This window comes from Oryctolagus cuniculus, chromosome 2 (assembly GCF_051225735.1).
Source record: "Oryctolagus cuniculus isolate XC-2025 breed Fujian yellow rabbit chromosome 2, ASM5122573v1, whole genome shotgun sequence".
NCBI classification, from domain to species: domain Eukaryota; kingdom Metazoa; phylum Chordata; class Mammalia; order Lagomorpha; family Leporidae; genus Oryctolagus; species Oryctolagus cuniculus.
Window position 1 is genome coordinate 16,174,876 of NC_142868.1, and position 13,880 is coordinate 16,188,755.

At 42.2% G+C, this 13,880-nt stretch overlaps 1 protein-coding gene across 7 annotated transcripts in view; it reads right to left on the reverse strand.

Annotated features, from left to right (window-relative positions):
- The window catches only part of KCNIP4 (potassium voltage-gated channel interacting protein 4), a 1,209,654-nt gene that overhangs the window by 117,718 nt on the left and 1,078,056 nt on the right, over positions 1-13,880 (reverse strand). For 6 of the 7 annotated variants that reach the window (XM_051842102.3, XM_051842088.3, XM_070068103.2 and 3 more), the window contains one exon: positions 11,914-12,038. In XM_051842102.3, coding sequence (XP_051698062.1) covers positions 11,914-12,038 — 125 coding nt within the window. The remainder of the gene's footprint in view (positions 1-11,913; positions 12,039-13,880) is intronic. The other variant, XM_089326981.1, reaches the window with a different exon arrangement.

Consider the following 13,880-nt stretch of genomic DNA (forward strand, 5'->3'; position numbering starts at 1 on the left):
GGCTAAAACCATTGCTTTTGATGCCAGCTTCCCATATGGGCACTGTTTTGTGTCCTGGCTGCTCCACGACCAATACAGCTCCCTGATAATGGCCTGGAAATAGCAGAAACTGGCCCAGTGCCACCCATATGGGAGACCTGCATGAACTTCTTGATTCCTGGCTTTGGCCTGGCCCTGCTCTGGCCATTTGCAGCCATCTGGGGAATGAAGTAACGGATGGAAAATCTCTTTCCTTCTGTCTCTCCCTTTCTCTCTGTAACCCTGAATTGCAAATAATTTTTTAAAAGGTGTTGAACTATTCTGTGAAGTCTCTTTACAAAGAGAGTCATGTACTTTCACTTCCCCTATCATTAGATTACTTGCCAGGGACCTAATTAACACATCTTACACTTTACTAGGTACATGTGGAGGGAACTAAAAACAGGAAGGTAGGAGAAGATAACCAAGATGACGGTTTTATCTGGGATGCTCCTGATTTTTTTGTTTGTTTGGGGTAATTTATTCGTTCACAGATATCCATTGATCACCTTCTGTGCATAAAATCTATTTCATAGGGCTGAGGACATATAACAGAGAAGGTGTCGTAATACGGTGGGGTGCCTGCCCTCTGGACACATTTAGACAAGGAAGGAAATGACAAGTAAAGAGGATATCTCAAAAAGTACTGTGATGTGGAACACATAGAATCTTCACACTTCCTCTATGAGATGTCAGAGAAAACTCTGCAGCCCAAAACTTTGCAAGATCACTCTGAGTTCTCAATGTCACTTACCTATCAATCCAAACCATCAAAATATCCATTTATCTCAGTATCCACCAACATTTCTCTCCAGCCCCAACATTTCTTGTCTTCTCTACTGCTATCCCCATACCTTCCCACAAACTAAGCCACATTCCTCCCTGTCTTTCTAAAGAGTCTCCCTATAGCACTTGACCTCCTATACTCCATTTTCTTTAGAGTCTCCTTCCAGAACAATATTTTAAAAATTAATACTGCCTATTGTCTTGGACATTTTACAAACAGTAGTTTCTCAATACTCTTAGAGCAAAGTCAAAACAATGTTCCTGGCTCCAGCCACCCTAGCCTGACTCTTGCCCAAGGTTTTTTGTTTATTCTCTCTCCTGGAAAGTCTTCCCTCTATCTTCATATGCCTCTGTCCTTTTCAATACCCTCAACACAATGAAATGCCACCTCCCTTTTTCTACACTCTCCCTCTAAAGAAGCTGTCTCTTCTACTTCACTGCACTAACAAGTGTCCTCATCCTTCTAATCATCACCAGACTTTTACTTATGTAAAAATTTATTTATTGCTTTTCACTACCCCCAACTAGAATATAAACTTTAAAAGATATGACCAATCTTAAAATCAGCACATCCTAGGGGCCAGCGCTATGGCACAGTGGGTTAACGCCCTGGCCTGCGGTGCCAGCATCCCATATGGGCGCAGGTTCGAGACCCTGCTGTTCCACTTCCAATCCAGCTCTCTGCTACGGCCTGGGAAAGCAGTAGAAGATGGCCCAAGTGCTTGCGCCCCTGCACCCACGTGGGAGACTTGGAAGAAGCTCCTGCCTTCTGGCTTCAGATCAGCGCAGCTCTGGCCGTTGCGGCCAATTGGAGAGTAAACCATCAGATGGAAGACCTCTCTCTCTCTGCCTCTCCTCTTTCTGTGTAACTCTGACTTTAAATAAATAAATATTAAAAAAAAAATGAGCACATCCTAAATACTTAATACAGTGATGGACCCAAACTCAGCCCTCAGGGGGAACAGTGGAAAAAATATCTGTTGACAGAAAGTCCAAGCTTAGATGTGGAGAAGATGCCAGGGTTTGCCTGAGGAGGAGAAGGGAGTTGTGGGGAACATTTCTTACAGGTGGAAAAGTACAGGTTAAGACCCTACAGAGGGAAGCACGTTGGCTGCAGGTGGATTCTCGTGTTGGAGAAGTGGTAATAGGCACTAGTGCCAGGTAAGACTGCAAAACTAAGCCACAGCTGGCTGGGTCACCGTAGCACAGAGAACACCTTACACAGGCTGACCAATAATAGGTGCTCAACAAATATTTGTTAGGTAAATATACAAGACTATGGGGGTCTCGCCTCTAATGACTACGGCAAATCACTAACTGATTTTAAGTAGGAACTGATAGGATCCTTTATCTTTAGGAAAACAAGACTAAAGAGAAAGAAACTGGGCCATTGCAGTCATGCAGGGAGAAATGGTAGCAGCATGTGAGGGGCAGGGCAGTGGAGAGGGAAAGGAAGAGGTAGAGGTGAGAGTTGAAGACTGGAACTTGAGGATTAATTACACGCAGGGGGTTTCTACAGCAGAGTATGGAAAGATGCTAGGTTTGTACACGAATGTGATATGAAGGTTGCTGTTACTGAAAAAGGGCTGAATTGGAAGATAAAGATGATGAGCTGAATATGCTATGAACTTATTTCATTTAATGAAAGTAAAAGTTGGGGCTCGCATTGCGGCACAGTGGGTTATCCACCACTTATGATGCCAGTATCCCATATGGAAGTGCCTGTTTGAGTCCTGGCTACTCTACTTCCCATCCAGCTACCGGCTAATGTACCTGGGAAAGCAGCAAAAGGTGGCCCAGGTACGCTGCCAGCAATGTGGGAGATACAGATGGGTACAGATAGAGATACAGATTTCAGTTTGGCCCAGTGTCAGCAGTCGGTGTCATTCAGGGAGTGAACAAGCAAATGGAACATTTCTCTCTTTCTCTCTCTGCCTTTCAAATAAATACATAAATCTTTAAAAGAAAGTAGAAAGTAAAAGCTACTTGAAACATCAGGCATCATATGGGTGATCAAGATGACTTTTATCTGTGATCAGGGCTGGATTCTTTCATTCCAAAAAAGGTTTGAGCACTACAGTGGGCCAGGTGCCTAGAATTAGCTGTGGGGAACATCAAGATGAATTCAGCTTGAGGCATGATCATAAATTAGGCAGAAATAGGCCAAAATGAGGATTCTCAGTCTATTCTCATTTCCCTTTTCCTGAGTTCTTTATTTTATGTTTTTGAGGGAAAGAGTGGGCAGAGGAGAAGTGGTTTTCTACAGCCCTTCACAGGGAAGTTCCTCTTTGGAAGCAGAGTGGAGCAGAATAGCAGTGTGGCAGCGCTGCCCTGCCCACAGGGATTCCCACAGAAACAAGAGATGGCTGAGTGAACCACCCACGAGACCATGGATTGGTTCACCATGTCCAACCACAGAAGACTCCTGGCCAATGTGGAAATGCTTAAAATCAAATTCAATCCTCACAATTGCTAATCATCACGTAAAAATAATTAGTAGAATACATGTGTTATCCATCCAGACATGTCCAAAGACTCTCTACAAAGAGGAATGTGTTTGCATAAAAATGACTGTAAGAATCAGAATGGGGGTCAGCACTGTGGCATAGCGGGTAAAGCTGCTGTCTGCAGTGCCGGCAACCTTTATGGGCGCTGGTTCAAGTCCCAGCTGCTCCACTTCCAATGCAGCTCTCTGCTATGGCTTGGAAAAGCAGTAGAAGATGGCCCAATTCCTTGGGCTCCTGCACCCACTTGGGAAGCCAGGAAGAGGCTCCTGGCTCCTGGCTTCAGACTGGCGCAACTCCAGCCGTTGCAGCCAGTTGGAGAGTGAAGCAGCAGATGAAAGGCCTCTCCTTCTCTCTGCCTCCCTTTTTCTGTGTAACTCTGACTTTCAAATAAATAAATAAATCTTTAAAAAAAATGAGAATGATACCTCCAGCAAGGTGGAGTAAGGTTTACTGTAAAAAGGACACTTGGAAATTTTAGTGTGTATTCTTCTATATAATCATACAAAGATTTAGTGTGACATTTCATTAGTTTAAAATTTAAAAAAAAAGACAAAACATCTGGATGCCATAAAATATATGGGACATAAGCTGATATTCAGGGCACAAACATCCAGAGGGAATCACAAGTCTTTGTCACAAATTTTAGTGACTTCCGTCCTGAGAATGACAAGAAGGAAGTGAAGGGCTACATCTATTGACAGTTCTGTAAATCACAGGTATTATATGTAAGCTTTCTATTCATCCTCTCATGCACATGGGTATTCATATCTTTGATCTTTAGGAGTGGTGTTGTGGCAGAGCAGTTTAGGCCATCAGCTGAGATGCCAGCCTCTCACATCAGAGCTCAAGTTCGGGTCCCAGACTTTGTATATCTGATCCTGCTCCTGTTAATGTACCTGGGAATGCAGTGGATGATAGCCCAAGTACTTGGACTCCTGCCTACCATTTCAAAGACTCGGACAGAGTTCTGGGTTCCTGGCTTTGGCCTGGCCTTGCCCTCGTGATTGTGGGAATTTGGGGAGTGAACCAGTGAATGGAAGATTGATCTCTCTCTCTCTTCCTCCCTGTCACTCTGCATTTACAAATAAATCATTTTTTAAAATATCCTGAATCTTCAAAAGAGAACCTGAGGTCTGAAAAAGCTATGCTACCTGCCCAAGTTAGGAAACAGCATTTTGAGGCTTGAACCAACAAGGTTTTTGAGCTGTGTCAGTCCTTGGAAGTTCTAAGGAAAGCAAGTTAACTGCTTAGATCCATAGAAAACCTTCTCCTTAGGAGGCCTTGCTTCTTAGAAATACGACAGGAAACTTCTAGTGAATAGGAAATAGCATTTAAATTCTCTTTTAATACCTTGATTCTAAGTAATGAGTAATTGCACTTAGGGAAGATCTTTTATCTGAGCCTTTCAAAAACTGAACAAAACCAATTATTACCCCCTTTTAATCGTTGGAAGGGAAGATCCCAATCCCTAATTTGCTGACAGGAAGACAGAAGCTGACAGGGATGGAGCAAGTTACTGAAGATCACATAATGAGCCCACAAAAACCCTCCTCAAGAATAGTTTGAGGGCTCAAGGCAAAAGAGCAGCTGCCTTCTACAGTAGGCAGTGTTTCTCTCTCCTAACCACCATAGCCTACTCATTTCCATGCATGTGCCAAATTTCCTCTCTATCCCTCCCCAGCCTACATGAGAATTGGTGATTTTTATGTAGCACTTTTCATCAAAATGGTAGACCCCTAAAATTTCATCTTAAACTTCCCTCACCTAGTTTTAAAGTTCTTAGTGCAGACTTTCTCAAGTAATTTAGGAAGTTTTATCACGGAATCCTCATCTCTTGCTGGTTCCTTGACCAGAGTGTTAAACTCTTGCAGAAATCAAGGAAATATTTTCTGTTTTTGGTAGAATTCCTATGGCCTGAGAGATGCTCAGAACAGATAAACCACTTAAGTTGGGGACCCACTGTGCTAGAGAGGTGACCCCAGATTAAACTCAGCTGCTTCATTCTATAAGGGTCTCTGCCTCTGTACAAACCATACCCTACAGGGAATCCCAATGCATCACACATGTATTTATTCATTTAATTTTTTAAAAAGTTCTCTGAGGGGCAAAGAGAGTAGAAAGAGAGAGACAAAGAGGAAGGGGGAGAGAGGGAGAGAGGGAATGAATAAGAGTATGAATGAATACACATGCACAAGCTCTCATTTGCTAGTTCCATCTCCAAATGCCTGGAACACTCAGGCTGGGTCAGGCTAAAACCAGGAGCCTGAACTCAGTTCAGGTTTCCCCGATAGCAGGAAGGGACCAGGTACTTGAGCTATCACCTGCAGTCTCATAGCAGCTACCTTAGCAGGAAGCTTGAGTCAGGAGCTGGAACTGGGAATCAAACCCAGGTACTTTCATATGAGACATGGGCATCCCAAGAGGTTTATGGAATGCTATGCCCCGCACCTGTCAAGAGCCACAGCTTTGTTAAGCCTTTTCATCCTGAGCACGAAGTTCTTCAAAAGTGAAGGGATGAGAAGCCACGCCGGCAAATAGGTTTCATTACACAAGACTGCGCTTTAGCAAACTGATGCTCTCACTTGCCAGCTTTGAGGAAGCGAGCTGCCACGTTTGAGACAGCGTGTGAGAGGGCCACACGACAAGGGACCATGGGCACCCTCCAGGAGCTGAGTAGCCTCGGGCTGACAGGTGGCAACAGAGTGCAGATCTCATATGCACACCCACAAGAAACTGAACTCTGTCAACTACCACGTGAGCTTCAAAGACGACCTCGGAATCCAAAAGGAAATGTCGCTCAACCAACACCTCGGTTGTAGCCTGGTAATACTCTACTCTGTAGACCCAGGTAAGAAAATTCTTGACTCCCCTTGAAACTTTGAAATAAATTAATTGAAAGAACCACTAAGTATGTGATAATTTGTTACACAGCAATAGAAAACTGGAACAAACATTTTATTTTTTGTTTAAATCCTAACACCTAATACATTTTGGTAAAAAGGACCTTGAGATGTATTAAAATGATGCCTTAATAATGTATTTGAATCTAATGGAGAATTTGACCTGTTGTAATTCAAAGCATTAAAATAAAAATTGAAGGGACTGGCACTGTGGTGTAGCAGGTTAAAACGCTGGCCTGCAGTGCCGGCAGCCCATATGGGTGCCGGTTTGAGTCCCGGCTGTTCCTCTTCTGATCCAGCTCTCTGCTGTGGCCTGGGCAAACGGTAGAATATGGCCCAAGTCCTTGGGCCCCTCCATCTGTATGGGAGACCCAGAAGAGGCTCCTGGCTTTGGATCAGCTCAGGTCTGGCCATTGTGGCCATTTGGGGAGTGAACCAGAAGATAGAAGACCTCTACCTCCACATCTCTCTGTAACTATTTCAAAAAAACTAAAATAAATCTTTAAGAAAAAAAAAATTGGAGAAAATTATAGAGAGCAAAGAGTTAGGCATCTAATGTGCAGGGGTCTCTCAACTTGTGCCTTTAAAAAGAAAATGGGGTATAAGTTATTAATGAAAGAAAAAAGAAGCTTCACCATATTTAAACTTCATGCCCCAGTAGACCACTCATGACCACCTTCAACTGAGCTCAAGTTGCACTTGATTTTGAAAAGAACAGCAAAGAAAGTTTACCAATCATGTAGATCTTTTCATGACCTTCTAGGTTAGTGGTTCTCAGTGTGGCTTTATGTTTGCTATTATAATGTGGTATTTAAAAAAAAAAAACACTGAAATTCAGAATTTAAAGAAATCTGGATTCCTGAGTATCACCCCAGAGTTAGATAAATCAAAAATCATCTGAGATAAGAGCAGTTCCCCACCCTCTACGTACACACATGCACTCCATCCATCGAAGACCTCATGAGGTTCCAGTGCAGCCAGTCTAGTCGTTGGTATTTGGCATTGTAGAGCTCATCACAGTTCAGTCGATTCTTTTTGTGTGACAGAAGCACCGCATAGATCAGATACATCTAGTTCAGTGGTCCTCAGTCGTGGCTTCACATTTTAATTGCCTAAAAGATTTTTAAATCCTGATGCTGAAGCTTTTGCTGAAAGTAGATACATCAGCATCGTGGAACAGATTTCCAACCATTTCAGAATTTTAAAGCTCCCTGGATGATTGCAACACACAGCTAAGTTTGAGACTGCTGATCTGTAGATAATAATTTGTATCTTTCTGCAAGTTTTCTAATACATAATGAGGGAGTCCAATGCCCAAGACACTGCCTGGGAACTATTTAGGCCAGTCATGACTGCCCCATTTGAATGGAACACATAATTAAGGCTGACCATTTGGGACCACAATAACTTCACTTACTTTTCTTGAATGTCATGCTTATTATATTTATTAAGGGACCAGCACTGTGGTACAGTGGGTTAATCCTCCACCTGCAGTGCCAGCATTCCATATGGGCACTGGTTTGAGTCCTGGCTGCTCCACTTCTGATCCAGCGCTCTGCTATGGCCTGGAAAAGCAGTAGAAGATGGCTCAAGTCCTTGGGCCCCTGCATCCATGTGGGAGACCTGAAAGAAGCTCCTGGCTCCTGGCTTCAGATCGGCACAGCTCTGCCATTGCAGCAAATTGGGGAGTGAACCAGCGGATGGAAGACCTCTTTCTCTCCTTCTCTCTCTGTGTAACTCCGACTTCCAAATAAATGAATTATTAAAAATGCAATGGAGTTATCAATGTAAAATTTATTGAGACAAAGACACATTCACTGACTCAGAGGGGCCTGAACAACTAAGATATTCACCCAAGTATGAATGACATCAAGATTATGATGTCTGCACTACACAAGTGATTCTCAAAGTATGGTCCCTAGACCAGCAGCATTAGCATCACCTGGGAATTTACAAGAAATGTAAATACTGTGGCCCAGTCCCACACATACTGCTTTGGTCTACTTATGGTTTGTATCCCAAGTGTTCATATATTGGAAAGTTGGTCCCCAGTTGGCATTGTTGGAAGATCATGCATAATCTTTAAGAGGTGGGGCTTAGTGGGAGGTCTTCAGGTTACAGGAGGAACCACTGCAAAAGGGATATAGGTAGATCTTACGTAATCCCCAAGCTCTCATGATTAGTGAGGTTTTGTAATAGCAAGAAAGAACCTGCAATCAGTCTCTGGCTTCTGGTTTAGCAATATTCTCTCACTCTTACATGTACCATGAGGTCCTCAGTGGAGTCCAGCTCATGCTTGTATCTTATCCTTTAACCTCCAGAACTGTGAACCACATAAGCCTTTTTTCTTTATAAAATTACCCTCAGGTAGGTAGTTTTATAGTAATAGAAAATGGACTAATGTACATACTAAGACATAATCTTTCAGACTAGGCCCTGCTGAGTCCATGTATTCAGCCATTCAGGTGATCCTGAGGCTCCAATGATAGACATTGCACACATTGTCCATTTCTATCAGCTGCCCACACGAGGAGACTCATCTCCACAAGTGGCAAGAGAAATAAGGACGCACAGCTGTCTCAGAGACACAGGGAGAGGGGATGAGAAATTGGTCTATGTTCCCTTTCTCCCATTACCCATTTATATGAACAATCTATGCTGAATATCAGAGGGGATGCTGTCAAAGACAACGTATGGGAGAAACCTGGGGTCTCTGGTAATCTCTCCTTGCAGGAGATCTAGCAAACAGCCACTTCCCTACAAGTGTGACTATTCTAAGATGTTGATGAATGGCTTATCCTTTTAATCAAAATATGGAGGGTTTTAAAAGGTTTCATTAAAGATGAATAGTGCAACTATTTCCAAGGAAATGATTCTTTTATCTGAAGGGCTTTGAGATAATTGGTGTTCAGGAAACCTGGGGCAGTTTGTTTACTTTATCTGATGGAAGCCTTTCAAAATTCCACCATCCTGTAAAAGGGGCCTGCTGTTGACAGCCTTAGTGTCTCTTTTGCATGTTTATTAGAGTTGTGCATTTGACTAGAAGAAAAAATAAAAGGTCACACTTTTTTTGATTATAAGAGACACTGATTAATGTCTTTTGAGAAAACTATGATGTCCTTTACTTTACAAATATGCTTTGGGCACCTTCTAGTCTGATGGAAATTTATCTCATGGAGGAGGGTGGGGCTGGAGAAAAAAGAGATAGCAGTGTAGAGAGAGAAGAGGAAAAAGCATAGAGAAGAGAGAAAGAATGAGAAGAGTGGCAAAAATGCTACAAAAATTTACCAGAGGAATAAACAGGTGAAAAAAGGAGGGAGAAGTAGGAGCAGTAAAGTAATAGAAGTGGGGTCAGGAGGGTAGGAACAGAAGAAAGAAAACAAGTAGGGAACAGAGAAGAAGAAAAGGAGAAAACGAATACATAGGCAAAAAAATAAAAGAAAAGAAAGCAAATAATGTAGACTTTGGAGCTGGGCAATTTATTGTGAAGTGCCACTTGAATGAGACATACTGCAGAGCTGCTGGCTCCAAAGGTTAATGATGGCAGTCGTCATGAGTCCAATTTATAGCAAATGGATGAAAGGCAGCCGGACCTCAAATGGACAGACACTACAGTGACGGCAGTGAAATAGTAACATAGCAGCAGTCAGGGTTCACGGGGATGAGGGAGGTTGGATTAAGTACTTCTTCAGTTGATATCCATTTTATATCTGATGCACAACCCAATGTCAAGAAGAAATGAAATTTACTTATTGCAAGCTACCTGATTTAGTACAAAGACTTTAGATTTTCACCTGGATATGTTTTAAATTTTATTGTGTTTTGGGATTAACTTTTTTGGGGACTAACTGTTGGCCCAGATTTAGCCTTTTATACCTCCTTTCCTTGCACATCCTTGCTGCTCAGAGTCGCTGCTGCCAGTGGTCAGTGCAGCTTCTTTGCTACAGTGTTCGCTCTCTCTGAAGCCTGCAATTCGCTTTAAAATAGGCACAGGTAATAATCCTGAGTCGTCAGAGTCCTGTCTCCTCATGCATGTTTATTTGTAAGTATAATCTTAATCACATATCAAGATTCTTTTTAATCAGAATCCTGTCTGTGGTTGGTGGGCAATCATCTCTATTATAACCTCCCCTATCCTAGTCTACCACCACAAAGTCCTGGGTGTTAGAAGATGACCAAGGTTAAGGAAGTTATCCTGCATACTGCAGAGCAAAATCAATTATAAAGTCCAGGAAAAGGAGACGGTTGAAAAGCAGAAATAGGATAAAGATAGACCTTACGTAGCCTGAGAGGTTGTGGAAGGTTGTGTGCAAGATGCTTGATGAAACCCTATAAAAATATTCTTCCAAGTCAGTGAGAGTTACACATTCTCTTAATTTCTGTTGTGGACATTGAAGAAGAGGCAGAGTTTCATGTCTGTCTCCGTGAGGTTGGACTAAGACCCCAGTTACAAGTGACTATATTTGGACGTGCTGGATTTAAGAGAGATTTTTGGCCATTCTAGACTTCTACTTATGGAAATTGAGCTCTTTAGGGGTGGGTATAGGAAGGAATAAAAGCAACTTAATTGTAAACACCTATAGTTCCTTAGGTTTACAAATGCTAAGAACAAAATGAATGTTGACTTGGCATAGCATCAATATACACGTTTGAAAGCTTTCCCAATTCTGACCATTAGTTCCTCGAAATAGGAGTACATCCTCCCTGGCTTTTTAATAACCTGCAGCATCTGGCTTGAAACTGAGTTCATATGAAGTATTCAGCAAGAGTGTGTATTGATTAGACTGCTAGGTTAAACACATTGTCTCTATGAATCCTTTGGTTGATGTTTCCCCAAGGAGGTAGGGTACACACACAGAGAACCTGATGCTGCCTATAGATTCCTGTGATGTAGAGTCACTGGCAGCATCATCTGCTACAAACTATAGCACTCTTTCTTCAGCGCTAGGAATAGAGTTCCTTCATGGGTCCCAATTTGCCACTCAAGGCAAGCATAGGTAAACAGTGAAGAAACAGTTGAGGGCCGGCGCCGCGGCTCACTAGGCTAATCCTCCGCCTAGCGGCGCCGGCACACCGGGTTCTAGTCCCGGTCGGGGCGCCGGATTCTGTCCCGGTTGCCCCTCTTCCAAGCCAGCCCTCTGCTGTGGCCAGGGAGTGCAGTGGAGGATGGCCCAGGTGCATGGGAGACCAGGAAAAGCACCTGGCTCCTGGCTCCTGCCATCGGATCAGCGCGGTGTGCCGGCCGCAGCGCGCCGGCCGCGGCGGCCATTGGAGGGTGAACCAACGGCAAAGGAAGACCTTTCTCTCTGTCTCTCTCTCTCACTGTCCACTCTGCCTGTCAAAAAAAAAAAAAAAAAAAAAAAAAAAAAAAAAAAAAAAGAAAGAAACAGTTGAACCTTACTGAAATGATGTCAATGTAGGTGAAAAACAAAAATAAAAGAAATCCTAACTAAGGATTGAATCAAGTGAACCTTTTAAAGAACTCATCCTGATGTAGTGGGGAACTACACTATACCTGCATTGGTGCGCCATGGTCAATCACAGTCCCAGTGGATATGACTCTATTCATATGTAAGACAGAGCAGTTTGAAATGCATTGTAAAAGAACTCTTGTGGAATAGTAGGCACCCCCTCCCCTTCCTCTCACATTTCAGTGTTGTTTTGAGAACTATAGGAAAGTAAGTGAAAAAGAAATTTCTTACATTCTTAAATCCTCTGTAAAGAATCTGAAGCTCTTTCTTAGTAAATTTGCTCTGGGCTTCCAGAAGCTCAAGGGCCTCGGGTCGATGTCTGACGGTGGCCATCTCCAGCTCATCTTCCACGCTGTCTGTGAAGGAAAACCAGAAAGAGTTTTACTGCCAGCAGCTGCTCACTGGTGCTTAGACACAGCAACACAGGAAAACAGCAGGCACTGCTTGCAGGCATCCATAATTTGTCCACAAAAGGAGGATACTCAGTGACACTAATGATCTTTACGTTTCCAAGACTGAATAGTATTTAGCTAAGCTACTTCTACACTCTTTGCACATTATGTTCATTAATATAGATGCTACAATTCTATTATAATAAATGTAAAACAGTATAAAACACCAACCAGCTGACTTTGATGGGCTTTGTGTGTATGTATTATGCACCAGCTATAAGAACAGAATTGCTGTTTAGTAACAATCTGCATTACCTTATGGATCATGTAACTCCCGATAGGACTGTGCTACTACGCTCCGAGGATGCTACTGAAGTCAGATATTTAACCCTGAGCAACAAATAAATGTGCAGATCAAGGTGCCGACATGGGTAAGGCAGGAAGCAGCCAGGTGAAATGGTATAAACTTCATTTTATGTGCCCACTGGACAAACGATCTCCTTCTTAGACCTATTTTGTAGTGAGGGGAATCCATGGTAATAGCAAACTCTAAATATTGAACATTGCTTTGTGAGTTATGTTTATGCTATAATTTCTCAAAGATACTCTATGCAAAAAGCATTTCATATCCATATTTGGGAAAGTGTTTTAATGTACTTTTATAACAAAATATTGGAAAATATAGGTTTTTAAAGAACTTACAAAGAATCCTTTTGTTTGCTTAACACAAACTGTTGCTTATTTTTCTGATGAAATATCATCTTTTCACCTCTCATTTATTGGGTTCTTTATTAAGCCTTTGCCCACAATGTAAACTAAAAAATGTGATCTCAAAAACAAACAAGAGTCCAAAGGTATTTGTCTGTAGAACATATTCTGCCTCATGACAACTGGTAATATATGCACATTTGTTATAGGGTCCTATAAGCACACACTTGTAAGTGTTGAGGGATATATTAGGATCTGGGTGCCTGTGTCTCAAATGCCAGTATCCTTGTTTTCAGAAACATCTAATGGAGTTCTGCTTGCCATTATCATGTCTACTCCTCAGAGTTGGAACTCAGTAGAAACAAGAACTCCAAGGTCCAGTATAAAGCCATGTCCTTCCTCTACTTCATCTCTTCTCTGACTACAGATTACCTTAGTCTTACCTCTCTGAATCTGGAAACAGTCACTTCTACCAGGACTCACAATTACTTTATCCTTGGACTAGTTGGAAATGTTGTCATTTTTGTCTAAGTCACCTTTTTGGCGCTACCTTTTGCTAACATCCACACCTACCTATTGCCTGGCCTCACTGAGGGAATTGAAGGACCAGAGCTGTTTCTTAGTAGGGAAAGATGGTCAGGTGAACTGTTCTTGGCATGTCCTAATTACTGCTCTCAAGGAGTTCACAAAATACCAATAATGGTGATGAAGCACCATACTTGACATGGCTTTACTTGTCAAGAAAAAGTAGCAAGGGATGAAAGAAAACATTCATTTCTTAGCTTTCATATTCTGATAACTTATTTGAAAACAATGGCAGAGAAAAATCTTCAGCATAGTGATGGATATATAAGAATAGAAAGAAACATGAAAATATGAGAAGGTCAAAAATTAACTTGGAGCTGAAAAGGATAAAACTGATGAGGACTTAGTGTGTGCACCTAAAATATGTAATGTGAAGTTGGCTAGAGGCAGTGGGAAAAGGCAGTTACACATTAGCAAATTGACCTCAGCCTGAACTTTGTGGGGAGAATTTTAAAAGCTCAAAATGAGGCTCTTTGAACTTTTCCTTCATTTATTTGTACAAATTGGTTGATT